Consider the following 13074-nt stretch of genomic DNA (forward strand, 5'->3'; position numbering starts at 1 on the left):
CGTGCCCCCATCCCACCCCAAGAGGTGCAGATTGCCTCCTTCCTGCATCCTGAGCTCAGGAAGGTGGAGAGGCCCCACCTTTGTCCAGCCCAGGCGCTCAGCCAGGCGCAGGTTCTAACACAGTGGTCCCGAGAGAGGGGTCCCCCGTCTCCCTCACACCTCCTCACCCCGCGCACTCGTGTTCCAGATGCCCGAGGACAGGGCAAGCACCCCGCGCACCACAACCATGGCCTTCACCTGCTTCGTGTTCTTCGACCTCTTCAACGCCTTGACCTGCCGCTCCCAGGTGAGCCCCCGGCAGGACGGGATCGCAGCCTCCCGGACCCAGTGCTCCAGCGGCTCTCGTGCGCTGACTATGCCCTTCTCCCCCACAGACCAAGCTGATCTTCGAGATCGGCTTCCTCCGGAACCGCACGTTCCTCTACTCTGTGCTCGGCTCCATCCTGGGACAGCTGGCTGTCATTTACACGCCGCCCCTGCAGAGGGTCTTCCAGACAGAGAGCCTAGGGGCGCTGGGTGAGTCTGAGGGCTCATGGGGGCTGTCCTCACTGCCTGCCCGGGGCGTGAAGTCCCCTCGAGGGGCCATCCTGTCCCCAGGGGACTGGGCTCATGCCTGAACTTGAGCACCGGGCAGGATGGGGGGGACGCCACGCAGGTGTGGAGAAGGCGCGAGACTCAGGGGCTGGAGCCCCTGCTGGGAGTCAGGGGAGGGCAGAGGGGTCACAACACCCTGGCCACACCCCTCCCCATCCCGGGACAGGAGGCCCCGGGGCAGCCGGATGGACCACGGTCTATGCTGGCTCAGCCTCTGACATGCTGCCTGGGCCTAGGAGTGTGTCAGCCTGCTGGGGGCTGTAATGGGGCCTGTGTGACAGGGACCCTGCTTACCTGGAGATCGGACTGTGCCGGCCGGCAGTTCCTGCTGAGAAGGCCACACGTAGAGACTGCGGCCCTCCAGGTCCCAAGCACACCTGCCCCGGGCGGAGCCCCGGGCGTGCTCCCCTGCGTCCTCCCCAGGCTTCTGGCAGCCCCACCATCTTTCCGTGAAAGCTGTGCAGGGTGACTGGGCCTCCTGTGCCTGAAACACTGACGGGCGGGAACAGAGAGGGAGGAAGAGGCCTGGGGAGCGGCAGTGAGCAGAGCCTGTGCGGGGAGGGCTCCGGGGTGACCACCGGCCCAGCCTTCCACTGGGGACCTCAGATCCCAGCGGGCAAGGGGGCTGGTGAGACTGCCGGCCCTGCCCAGGATCTGAGGACCATAAAACCATTGGTTGTGTCTGAGGTGGTGGAGACAAGGATGCTAAATACTTGGGGACTCTCAGCTTTTTCTTCCCCGAAATCTAAAAAGCAGGGTCACTGGGAGTGCAGACAAAAGAAAAAAACAATGTTTTTACAGCTGTTTCCATCCACTGGGAATTCCATCAGCTTACCTCGTCTAAAGAAGTGCGAGGTCTGTGCCAGGCACCACGGCTGTCACGAATCCTCGACAACAGGGAGCCACGCAGAGGCTCGGGGGCCAGGCCACCTGGATGAGTCGGGGTGGGGCTGGACTGGGAGCCACGGCCTGGGACGTCTGCCCCAGGAGGGCTCTCTTCACAGCCGAAGTTGGCAGGCCTGCTGCCCGGCTCTGTTGTTTAGTCGCTCAGTCGTGCCCAACTCTTTGCAACCCATGGACTGTAGCCCTCCAGGCTCCTCTGTCCATGGGATTTTTCCAGGCAGGAATATGGGAGTGGGTTGCCATTTCCTTTTCCAGGGGATCTTCCCGGCCCACATCTCCTGCACTGCAGGCAGATTCTTTACCGCTGAGCCACCAGGGAAGCCCAGATCAGAGCCGCCTGCACAGACCAGTAGGTCCTGGTGGAGCTGGCTCTGCAGTGTTCTGCATCCCAGGTTGGAGAGATCTCTGCCCCCTCGGTGGGCATGGACAGTCTGGCCCTCAGCTCCTGGGTCCTGGCCCCTCACCTCTGTCTGCAACTGCCCAAAACTAGAGGACAGAGCTCCATGGCCATGCCGGGCATTGTGCCAGTGCTGGGCATCGAGGGGCTAGGGACCAGAGGGTATGCCGTGCACTCTCTGACCTTTTTCTCTTTTTGTCTGTTGGTAGATTTATTGCTTTTAACCGGATTGGCCTCGTCTGTGTTCATCTTGTCAGAGCTCTTCAAGCTATGTGAAAAGTTCTGCTGCAGAGCCCAGAAAGCCCAGACCCCCCAGGAAGATGTATAGTGGACCCTGACCCGTGGGAAGGTCCCTAAATCTCTATTTTTATGTGACTGTGGCCCTCCGCCTGCCCCGTCCCTTCCGAGACGTGCCTGAGGACACGCCAGTGTCGGGTCCGCTCACCTGGCTGTTCCTGGGGAGCCGGTGGGGCGTGCAGGCCCAGCCCTGAGTCCTCGGTCCCTGTGTGCATCCGCCGCTCCGTGCTGCCGGGCCCTGGGACGATCCATGAGGAGCCAGCACTATTTATTAAATGATGGTGATTTTTATGAACCGCGTCTGGCTCTGTATTTGTGCCATAGCTTGGTACCGCGCAGCCCCTGGTAGGAGGGGACAAGGGGTGGGGGGTGGGGACGGAGGAGCAGGGGCAGGGTCTGGGCTTCTGGTCACTCTGCCCGTCTCCTCACCCACAAAATGGAGGCTCTGGCTGTCTTTAAGGGTGATGCCAGGGGCCCGATGATCATTCTGTTGGCTTTAATCTGCGCTTACCTACAAGTGGCCAAGTGGGGAACTCACAGCCTCGTGTTCGTGACCCCGGAGCACATGGCGAGAGCCGGTCACGGCCTGAGCGGCCTCAGCAAAGAGGGCCTGGGCTTCTGAAGCTGAGCAGGGCATGGCCTCTCCCCCCAGAACCAGGACTTCCCACAGCCTGAGCCCCAAGACTGGTTTTGTTGGTGGTGGGTTTTCTTTTTTTGGCCACACTGTGCGGCATACGGGATCTTAGTTCCCTCAGAGCGATGGAACCCATGCCCCCTGCAGTGGAAGTGTGGAGTCCCAACCACTGGAACGCCAGGCGAGGCCCCAAGACTGCTCTCAACACACGTCCACCCCTGCAGCTGAAAGATGGCAGGGAGATCTGTGGCCAGGCAGAACCGACCACGGGGAACCAGAAACGGAACTCCACCTGCCATGCAACGCGGCCACAGCTGTAACCTCCCCCTCCCTCAGGGTTTTCCAGAGAAATCAAACCACAGGAGAGCAGAGAAAGAGAGAAGGACATTTGTGTTAAGTAATTAATTAGCTCACCTGGTTGTTGGGGCTGGTGAGACCGACGTCTCCAGGGCAGGCCAGAGGCTTGGGCAGCAGTTGGCACTGCCCTGTCCCTGACCACTGGTCTGGGGACTAGGCTTCCACTCTCTCACTGCCGCAACCTGACCTCTATCGCTGGCTGGGAACCAGAACCCTGCTTCAAGCCACTGCAGGCTGAGGTCACCTGAGATCACTTCAGGTCAAGAAAGAGAAGGGTGTATCATTATTAATAAAATTCAGAAAGAATTCTCTAATACCAAGAGAAAAAAAGAAAGGGCTAGAAATCAGAAAGGAAGGGAAATTATCCTTATTTCCAGGTATGCCGTCCTACTAGGTGCGATCAGCACAGTGTGCACTTTAAACTGAACAGTCTTGTATGTCAGTTATATCTCAGGAAAGCTGGAGGGAAAAAAGAGAAGTCACACAGCCAAGACATAATAGAAAGATGCTTTACAGTGCTGGGGGAAAATGTCAAAATATCTTTAAAAAAAAAGCAAAAACAATCCTTTGAAAATTAAGGCAAAATATTTTTTTCAGACAAAAAAAAAAAAAAAAGATCCTAATAGCTGCAGGCCTGCAGAGAATTCATGGATAAACAGAAGCAATGACCAGCAGTGGTTCTCAATGTATGGTTCCCCACACCAGCCATGGCAGCATCACTTGGGAATTTATTAGCGATGTCAACTCTCAGATCCCTACCCAGAACTACTAAACTCTGGGGGTGAATTATATTCCCTCTTTTTATTATAAAAGTGTTTAAATGTAAATGAAAGTTTTTTCAAAAGAAAGAAGACTAGGAGTATGAACCCTAGATTTCACTCTGATTAACCCTATGGCCAGAGGAGTCCATGGGGTCACAGAGTCGGACACAACTGAGCGACTAACACACAACACACACACACACACACACCCCCCTTAATTAGTTGTGTGATCCTGGCCAAGTCACTTCATTACAGTACCTTAACTCTTGGTGACTTAGAAATTATAACTGATAAAATGATAACAATAAAATTTATTGTGTTTGTGTCTAACTGTATGCCTAGAATTCTATCAAGTGGTACAAAGGAACAAGGGACAGTTCTCCAGGCAGCAGGGTTGGGGTGTGGGGGCAGGAGGAAAGGCAGTATGGTTTCTGGAGATATATAATATTTCCTATTATAGAGAAGATATATCCCCGACGGCTCGGCAGGTGAAGGATCCGCCTGCAGTGCAGGAGACTCGAATTTCATCCCTGGGTCGGGAAGATCCCCTGGAGAAGGAAAGGGCAACCCACTCCAGTATTCTTGCCTGGGAGAATTCCACGGACAGAGGAGCCTTGCAGGCTACAGTCCAATTGGTCACACGAGAGTCGGGCTCAACTGAGCGACTAAGCGCACACGCAGAGAAGAAAACTGTCACTTCATTCCATCGTGAAGAAGTAACGCGTTAAGATCTTGGTATATTTTTATATACCTTCCAGACATTTTCCTATCTACATAAACATGTCTTTTTAAGAAAAAATAAAATTTTGACTATTCTGTTAAAAAAAAAAAGGTAGCGGGGACTGTAGGTGATTCTGACGTGGGCTCAAGGTCGAGAACCACTGGATAAAAGAATGCAGCAAGGTAACTGGGTACAAAACTAGGTTGAGAGCCTCCCAGTGTTCAGTCATCGGTGACAAATGTACACAGCAAACCTGGGTGTTCCTGTTCTTCGGGAGGAAGCAGCAGCATCAGCTGGTGTCGGTTCTGCCTACGTGCATCAGCATTTAGTGCCATTGTGAAAATACCATCATGATGGTAGCATTCGGGCTGCGTCTCCTGGCATGTGGACCTTACTGCCCCGACCAGGGTCACACCTATGTTCCTTCAGGGGAACCATGGAGTTTTAACCACTGGATGGCCAGGAAAGTCCCCTATCAAACATTTCAGATGTAGTCAAAGTGCTACCAAAGATCAGACAGAATCAAGCATTTGAAAGGAAAAAAAAAAGGTAGTAACAGAAATAGCTTTTACATCTTTTTATCATAAAACTGAATCACTTTGCTGTATGTCTAAAACTAACAACACTCTAAATCAATTATAGTTCAATATAAAGGAAAAAAAAATGTTAAAGAGAATAAAAAATTTTAAAAAAGGAAATACATTTTGGATGGAGCAAAGATTTAGGAGGAGGACTAGAAAGCACAACAGTAGTAGAAGAAAACGGTTTTTGAGCAGCAGGTACACATAAACTAAATTTTAATAGTTGGTGAAAACACGGCCATGGGCACTCCAGGTCTCAAAAGTATAAACTGAGCTTGAAAGAAAAGTATAAACTGAGCTTGAAAGAGGTGTGTTGTTTGTTAATATCTAGATAAAAAAGCATGTACCTTTTGATCCAGTAACGTGGCTTTGAAAGGTGCATCCTCGGCCCTCCATTGTCTCCGCGGCGGCCAGGAGCGCCGGCGAGCGCAGCCCGGGAGCGAGCGGCGCGGCCGGCGGGGCCCGCGCGGCAGGGCCGAGAGCGCGACGCGAGCGCGGCTTCGCGAGATCCGCGGGCCGCCGGCGCCGCAGCCCGCCCGGGCCTCGGGGGTCCGGGCCGAATTAAAAAAAAAAAAAAAAGAAAGGTGCATCCTCCAGACAGAACCACAGAAAGACGAGCATCAACTATGTTCCCTCCAGTGGCGAACAGTTACAGACAGACCATTCCCAAGCCGGGGGTGGTTGAGCGCCACAAAGAATGGGGCATCCATCTCACGGGACGTCACACAGGTGGGGAGAACAAAGGGGGAGATACAGAGGCATTTCTACCCCAAAAAAGGTGAGGGACAGACCAGGGTGTGTAACACTTTACCTCTAGGGAAGAAAAGGCTAGAGGGGCACAGGGGTTAGACTTAGCATTCAGGTCACACTCTTGCATTTTGACCTCTTTTGCCATGTATGCATGAGCTAATCTTTTAATCAAAAAGTACAGTGGGTCCATCAACAGATGAATGGATAAAGAAGATGTGATGTGTGTGTGTCATGGAATACACTCAGCCCTTAAAAACCCATGAGGTTCTGCCATTTGCAGCAACACGGATGGACCTGGAGGGCAGTGTGAAGTCAGACAAAGATGGATACGGTCTGGAATCGCTTATACGTGAAATCTAAGAAACAAACTACCGAATCAAACAAAAAAGCCGCAGGCTCACAAATACAGAGAACAAACTAGGGGTTACCAGTGGAGAGGGGCAATACAGGGGGTGGGGAAAAATTACGGGGTTACAAAATCACGTGTGAGACTTTTTGAAAAGTGTAAAGCACTAGAGAATTTAAGCCCTGGAGGAGGAAACGGCAACCCACTCCAGTGTTCTTGCCTGGAGGATCCCTGGGACGGCGGAGCCTGGTGGGCTGCCATCTATGGGGTCCCACAGAGTCGGACACGACTGAGCGACTTCACTTTCACTTTTCACTTTCGTGCATTGGAGGAGGAAACGGCAACCCACTCCAGTGTTCTTGCCTGGAGGATCCCAGGGACGGCGGAGCCTGGCGGGCTACCGTCTATGGGATCGCACAGAGTCGGAAACGCCTGAAGCGATTTAGCAGCAGCAGAGAATTTAAAGCATCCTTCCTTCAATAGAAAGAAAAAATTTTCCGAAAAATAACTGGTGGGAAAAAAGTTAACAACAGCCATGCTTTGAAAAGTTGTTTAAAAAGTTGTTTAAAAGCCATGTGTTAAAAACTTAACACAGAGCACTTTTCAGCCCTTCCTTCCAACACCTTCAGGGACCCTGATCTGTCTCCTGATAAGGGAGGGAGACTGCCTCCCTTAGAACCCGAGCTTTTATCCCCCTTTTATCAAAGAACAAATTCCTCATGTGTTAAAACTAGCACTGCGGGTTTCCCAGGCCCAGGAGGGGCGTGGTTCCTCCGGTCACCGGTCAGTGCGCTCAGGCCCTCAGCTCATGTGGTCCCACGGCTGCCCCACGCCCACGTGCCCTCCACAAGGGCACATCGCCCGGGTTACCAAGTGCCTGGGCCGGGCACCTGCTCCTGTCCTATAGCTGAGCTGTCCTGGGAAACCATCAGGCCCCTGGGCATGAACTGCACTCTTGTGAGAAGAGGCACAAAGCAGGAAAATACAGGCCCGGACACCTCCAGCCTCTCTGACAGCCACAGACAGTAAATGGTATTGAATGGACCTTTTAATATTAGCGAGGTATTATTCCACTGCATTTTTATAAAAGATCTGTAACAGACTGAAGACTCAGGGCCTAATTCTTCAGATTATGGTGAGGATATCTGAGGATCCTAACATCCTGTGTCTGCTTCCCATCAGTCACGAAGCCACAGAATGCACCTGAGAAGCTGTTAAAACTGGCCGTTTTATAAGGAAAGTCAATCAGGACGGAGCATGCGTGTCACTGTCGCGAGCATGCGTTTCCTTGTGAAGGCCTGTTTGCAAGGCCTTCTGCTTGGGGCTCAGCAGCAGGTCTCATGAGCCTCCTGTAGAAAACGCAAAGCCCACAAGTGCACACAGCTCACTTCACTGTGGCTTATAATCGGGGCTGACTCGAGAATAAGGCAGCATTTATTGTCAGATCTGCAGGACAGCATGGAGCAGGGGAAGACAGAGGCAGGTGTCTTAGGGCCGAGCCTGCAACACCCCTGAGCTCGAGTCTCAGTGGGTCAGGTTCTATGAGCCACCCCCGAGGGACGGGGCTGGACTGGACGGGGCCCAGCCCACCCACATCTCCGCTAGCATGGCAAGGTCATTGTTTACGGCAAGTCCACAAGGCCGAGGTACACACCATCCCCTGGGGGGCAGCATGGGGTGATGCTGGAAGGCCAGGAGCCAGGCCGGTCCTGTCGAGTTGCTCGCCCCCAGCTCCTGCGACAGGCCACACGTGTATCAGCATGACTCTCGGCCCTGAGTGTGCCCACATTTACATCAGAAGCAGGACCGCCACTCTGCTGCTCTGCTCACCTCCTGGTTTCCCATGCGCTCCGAGCACAGACCCACCTAAAACAGCTGAGAAAGGCCGACATCCAACCTTACTGAAGACCCAGGTCACTGTCACCTTCAACATCTCCTGCTATTTCCCCCATTAGTACTCTGCTAACGCTTTTTTTTTTTTTTAGAAATATAGAAATTCCGTATCAGAGGAAGCTACTCCCCAAAGCACAGGAATTCCCAGCTGAGCACCTCTGCCCTTGACAAGAAGAAACAGAGCCTCAAGGCTCTTAACTGGGGGGCCTGAGCAGAGGCCCAGTGACCCCCAGCGAGTGGAAACTTCCCCCTTCACCACTGCAAGAACTCCAGTCCCCAAAGATGGCAGTTCCAGCCAGTCTCAACATCTCAGCGTCCTCTTTGGATTTCATCCCTAGGGACGAGCCAAGTCTAAGGATCAGGTTGCTAGCTGTATGCTCAGGATTCCAGAGGGAGACACCCCCACCGACGGACATATGGCAACAGAGGAACTATACTCTGTGCGGACTGGGCACCGCCGGGACCGCCGGGACATGACCCGCACACTCTGGACCAAAGTCAGGCCTCCACGGGACACGGGAGGGTCGGCAGGCTGCGTTCCAGCTCCAGGGTGGCCCGCGCCAGCCGTCATCACGTCATCACGGCTCATCGGGGACCTCCCGGAGCCCTTCGCTGTGGCGGCCCCGCCCACTGGCTTCCAGCAGGGCCCGAGCCTCAGGGTCAATGTCCAGAATGCTCCTGGTTTTCCTGACCTTGGGAAGAAGGAAGGAGGGGTGTGTTCAGCGACCAGAACCAGCCGGTGACGTCCCACCGCTGGCACGTTTCTCAGAGCAGATGCGGGGCCCTATTGATGCCACAAGGGAAATGCAGGAGGCAGGGGCTATGGCCCCGCCCCCACTGTGTCCCCCCAACCCTGGGAGGCCATCGCTGGGAGGTGACGCGGTGCAAGGAGGCCAACAACTCATTGTTAAACCTTGGACTCGGAAGGGACCCCAGACCCTCCTCAGCCTGCAAAGGAGCCCCCATCCATCTGGGACCCCACCTCCCTGGGGTGGTTCTTTTAGAAGACCCCCCACGGATCCCAAAAGGACTCTCCGCCCAGCTGTGCACCCACAGGCATTCCTCTGGCCAGCGATGGCTGCTGGAAACAAGTCTGGGAAAAACCATCTCCACGTGGGGTGTGAAAGGTGTGCAAGGGATCAAACTGAGAGAGGGGAGAAGCGCCCCAGACTCACCGACTCTGCCTTTGGGGCCTCTCCCACCGCCCACACCTCCATCTTCTGGAACTGGAAGTCCTCCTGGGCCGACAGCTGAGGGCTGCCGTACGTGGTGCACGTGGGCTTGGCCTTGCTGTGTCCTTTCCCGAAATCGACGTCGATCCACAGCCCAAAGTAACCGTGCTGTCCTCCCATGCCCTGCGGGGGGAGGCGCATCAGACCCCGAGGCCCACCCCAGCCCTCAGGCCACAAGGGCATGCGGAAGCGAATGCAACTTTCTTCTTTTTTTTTTAAACTGTGAAATAATAGGTATTGGTACAACTGAAGGATCCCACTGCAGGTGCCTAGAACACTCATCCAGGTGTCCTGAGTCCCACCCAGCGGCTCTTTCTCACAGGGCTGCACTGGCAGGAAACACAAGTCAGGACCTCCCTGGTGGTCCAGAGGCTGACTCTGCACTCTCAGTGCGGGGCTGGGGCTGGGTTCCATCCGTGGTCAGGGAGCTAGATCCCACACACCACAGCTCAGTTCGCCCCCACAACTGAAGACCCAGCGCAGCCAAACAAATAAAATATCTTAAAAGGAAATGCAAGGGGCAACAGAGGACAAAAGAATGCAGACGACCAGACCCAGAGGCTGCAGTCCATAACACGAGGGGAGAGCTCCACCCAGCGCTCGCGGCTGGGAAACCCGTGGCCAGGCCCCAGGCCCCAGGCCCCTGTGCTGGAGCAGGCATGCAGGGGCAAAGGAGGACGCTATCCGGCTCTAGGCGAGAGACTGGTGGGAACAGAACCGCTGTTCAACCTCTCTGGTCCCCTTCTCTGGGTGCCACCTCCACCCCCGCCTCTACCCCGGGGCCCTCGGGCACGGAGTTAACACTGAGCAAGGGACCAGGGCAGTCTCCAGCCGCACTCAGGGGCCGCCTCTCCCCGCCAGCCGACTACTGACCCCCTGAGGCCAAGACCCTCGCCCCTGTCGACACTAAAGTGCCCTTTCAGAAGGCGTCTTGGGCCATAGGGGGGCCTGAGGGAGCCCCAGAGAGAACCGGGGAGGAGCTCGGGGCCCGTTCCACACCGATGAGGTGGACCCACCTTCCCCGCCCCTCAGTGCTACAAAGTCAGGACTGGAAATTTCCCAAAGAGATGCTTTTCACTAAGCAGCGGGGAAGAGAAGGAGGCTGGGGCTGCCGGGAGACACCTCTTGCACCCAAGATAAGCATCTGTGCGGGTGCCCATCCCAGCTCCTCGCCCAGCCCTGTCCCCACGTCCCCCACCGTCACCTGTGGGCTTCAGCACTGCCCACTTCTTCCTGCGGCTGAGTCCAGCTTGACGGGTCCAGAGAGCCTAGCCCCGCCCCTGGCACGAGTTCCAGGGCGGCGTCGCCAGCCACAAAGGCCACAGACCAACCACCTGATGACCAGGAAACGGGCGGAACCCGTCGTTCGCACACAAAGCGCAGAAACACCCCAACAGAGGCCCTGTTTTTTTCCAAGGGAGAAGGTCGGTCCTGGCTGTCGCTCCCGGTGTCACCACCCCGAGATCCGGGCAGGATGGACTGGACACCACACGCTGCCCGATGAGTAGGCGCGTGCCCCGGGGCACGTCGGGGCCGGGGCTGTCGCCCAGGGGTGGATGGCACTGCGGGGGCCGCGCCCCGCCCCCCGCCCCCATCCTCACCAGGCCATTGGGGATGGTCTGCTGCCCTTGATTCAGGTACATGTAGTGGTCGTTGTAGCCCGTGCAGGTGTACACGGCCATGCGGGGGGAGACGGAGAACAGGAAGCACCTGTCGTCCCCTGAAAGTGAGCAGAGCACAAAGAAGCCGGATCACCCACCGCAGCCGGGCACGGGGAAGAGCAGGAAACGCAAACAGGCCCGCTCAGAGGGCCGAGCTGGAGGAGCTTATCGGGGTCCTTGGTGTGCAGGGGTTGGGGAGGTCCCACATGTAGGGGCAGAGCCCTCAGACCAGCAGGCGGATCCCAGACCCACGGCTGCCCGGGGCCCATAGGATGAGCTGCGGCTGGGAGGCGAGGGTGACCTCCAGAAAGGAATGTGGTGTCTGCCTGCTGGTGACACCGCCCTGCCTCCGAGTCAGAAAGAGCAGCCTTGTCTCCGCGTGGCCACAAAGGGCAGGCGGTCACTGCGGGCCCCGACTGGGCACCCGCACAGCCTCAAGTGTGCCATTCAGAGAACAGAGGATGCCTGCAGGTGCAGCTTGCTGGGGAGGGGGGCGCACCCAGGGAGAGGTGACCCTCCACTTTCACCTGGGCACAGGCGTGGACATGCTGCACTCAGCGAGGTGCAATCAGAGCTCCAGAAACGTGGAGCTCTCCACCTCAGACTCCTTTCCCACCCCCATGCACTCACTGCGGGGTGGTGACGGAGGGCACACACCCCCACCCCGGGGAGCTCCCAGCTAGGTGGGAACCAGGGATGTGCCCCACAGCCGTGGGATCTTCGCCAGAAGCACTGCCCCACCCCGGTGACAGTGTGAGGGCACCTCACAAAGGACCCAGCTCAGGCACTGGGGAAGGAAGCTCCAGGAAGCAAGCAGGGAGCCCGAATGCGGAGGGCGGACACGAGGCAGGCATTGAGCCCCAGGAGGCCTTAGGAGGATGGCCCTGGGTGGCAGGCGGGCCTGCACAGGCAGAGTCAGGACCCGCGATGCTCAAGCCTCCCCTCCAGATGGACCCCAGGGGCCTCCACAGGGACTCAGCTCCTCTGAAACCAGGAAGGACAGCCTGAGATGGAGACGGCCGGGTGAGGGCCCCTCCGTGGAGGAGGGACCCCCGCATGGCAGGCATGAGGGAACAGCGGGACCCCCCAGCTGTAGAGCAAGGTTTGTGGGCGCTGGAGTAGGGGATGAAGTGAGGTGAGCCTGGGGAGGCCATCGGGACCGGGAGACACAGGGCTGCCCTCCAGGCTAAAGACTCAGGCTTGAGTCCATGTGCCCCAGAAGGATGGGTCTCGCCTCAAGTAACGGCCTGGTCCCACCCGCAGCCCCGGGACCATCACTTCCCCTGCTGGTCCCAAGGCTGCCTTTCAGCCAGTGTTCACTGGCTCCTGGTGCTAAGTAAGGTGCCGGGGCCACAGAGCAAGGACCCCATGCTAGTCCATTCTGGGATCCACACCCAGAGGGAAGGGCCACCTGGGGAAGACGACCCTCCACTCCAGGGTGCAGGGCAAGCACCGAGGAGTCACAGGACCTGCAAAGGCGGCAGTCCCACAGGGGCCTCCTCGCCCGACTGCCACCACCACACCACCCCCATCACCCTACGGTTTACAGGCTGCCCTCCCCATGGTTCTGGGAACCCCAGCAGAAAGGGTAAAGCACCCCGCCCAGGATGGAGCCGGACTCCGCCCAGCGCTGCAGGCCTTTGGCTGCCCCTCGGCCAGCAGAAGTGGAAACAGAGTGACGCTGTGGGTGTCTCTTCAAGGCACAAATACTTGAGGTGACTGGGGGACCAACAGACGAGAAAGGCCCAGGTCCTGAAAGGCATTTGCGAGGCTGGGCTGCCCCCTGCTGGAATCCTGGCCTCACGCTTCACGACAGAAAGAGCTCACGTCTGAAAACCTGGTAACTGCTTTTTCCCACAATTCTTCAAGCAGACGAATGAATGCTGCTCTCGTAAATGAAAGCTGGAGACACAGCAGAGCTGACCTTTGGGTTAATACGAGAGGAGC

The 13074-nt window shown here is 56.5% G+C and overlaps 2 protein-coding genes and 1 long non-coding RNA gene across 21 annotated transcripts in view; 2 read left to right on the plus strand and 1 right to left on the minus strand.

The window, feature by feature from the left end:
- The window catches only part of ATP2C2 (ATPase secretory pathway Ca2+ transporting 2), a 100230-nt gene extending 97744 nt beyond the window's left edge, over positions 1 to 2486 (plus strand). For 6 of the 13 annotated variants that reach the window (XM_086350126.1, XM_086350125.1, XM_086350127.1 and 3 more), the window contains 3 exons: positions 188 to 286; positions 375 to 516; positions 2104 to 2486. In XM_086350126.1, the coding sequence (XP_086206252.1) occupies positions 188 to 286; positions 375 to 516; positions 2104 to 2222 (360 nt within the window). In that variant the 3' untranslated portion in view covers positions 2223 to 2486. Of the gene's footprint in view, positions 1 to 187; positions 517 to 2103 lie in introns of all 13 variants that reach the window. The other 7 variants (XM_086350123.1, XM_086350130.1, XM_086350121.1 and 4 more) reach the window with 2 other exon arrangements.
- Positions 1 to 13074, minus strand: part of MEAK7 (MTOR associated protein MEAK7) — a 34518-nt gene that overhangs the window by 2679 nt on the left and 18765 nt on the right. For 4 of the 7 annotated variants that reach the window (XM_086350137.1, XM_086350136.1, XM_086350135.1 and 1 more), the window contains 3 exons: positions 11068 to 11186; positions 9410 to 9589; positions 7758 to 8926 (listed from right to left, as the gene is read on the minus strand). In XM_086350137.1, the coding sequence (XP_086206263.1) occupies positions 8813 to 8926; positions 9410 to 9589; positions 11068 to 11186 (413 nt within the window). In that variant the 3' untranslated portion in view covers positions 7758 to 8812. Of the gene's footprint in view, positions 1 to 167; positions 1087 to 1429; positions 1525 to 2339; positions 2534 to 3239; positions 3436 to 7757; positions 8927 to 9409; positions 9590 to 11067; positions 11187 to 13074 lie in introns of those variants that run through there. The other 3 variants (XR_015145311.1, XR_015145310.1, XM_086350138.1) reach the window with 3 other exon arrangements.
- On the plus strand, positions 3456 to 8383 carry LOC147353027 (uncharacterized). Its single transcript, XR_015145312.1, has 2 exons — positions 3456 to 5621; positions 5830 to 8383. It is a non-coding gene; the product is annotated as an uncharacterized LOC147353027 (long non-coding RNA).

This window comes from Bos grunniens, chromosome 18, assembly GCF_055505025.1.
Source record: "Bos grunniens cultivar Pamir isolate PY7600 chromosome 18, Bosgru_T2T1.0, whole genome shotgun sequence".
Classification (NCBI taxonomy): Eukaryota; Metazoa; Chordata; class Mammalia; order Artiodactyla; family Bovidae; genus Bos; species Bos grunniens.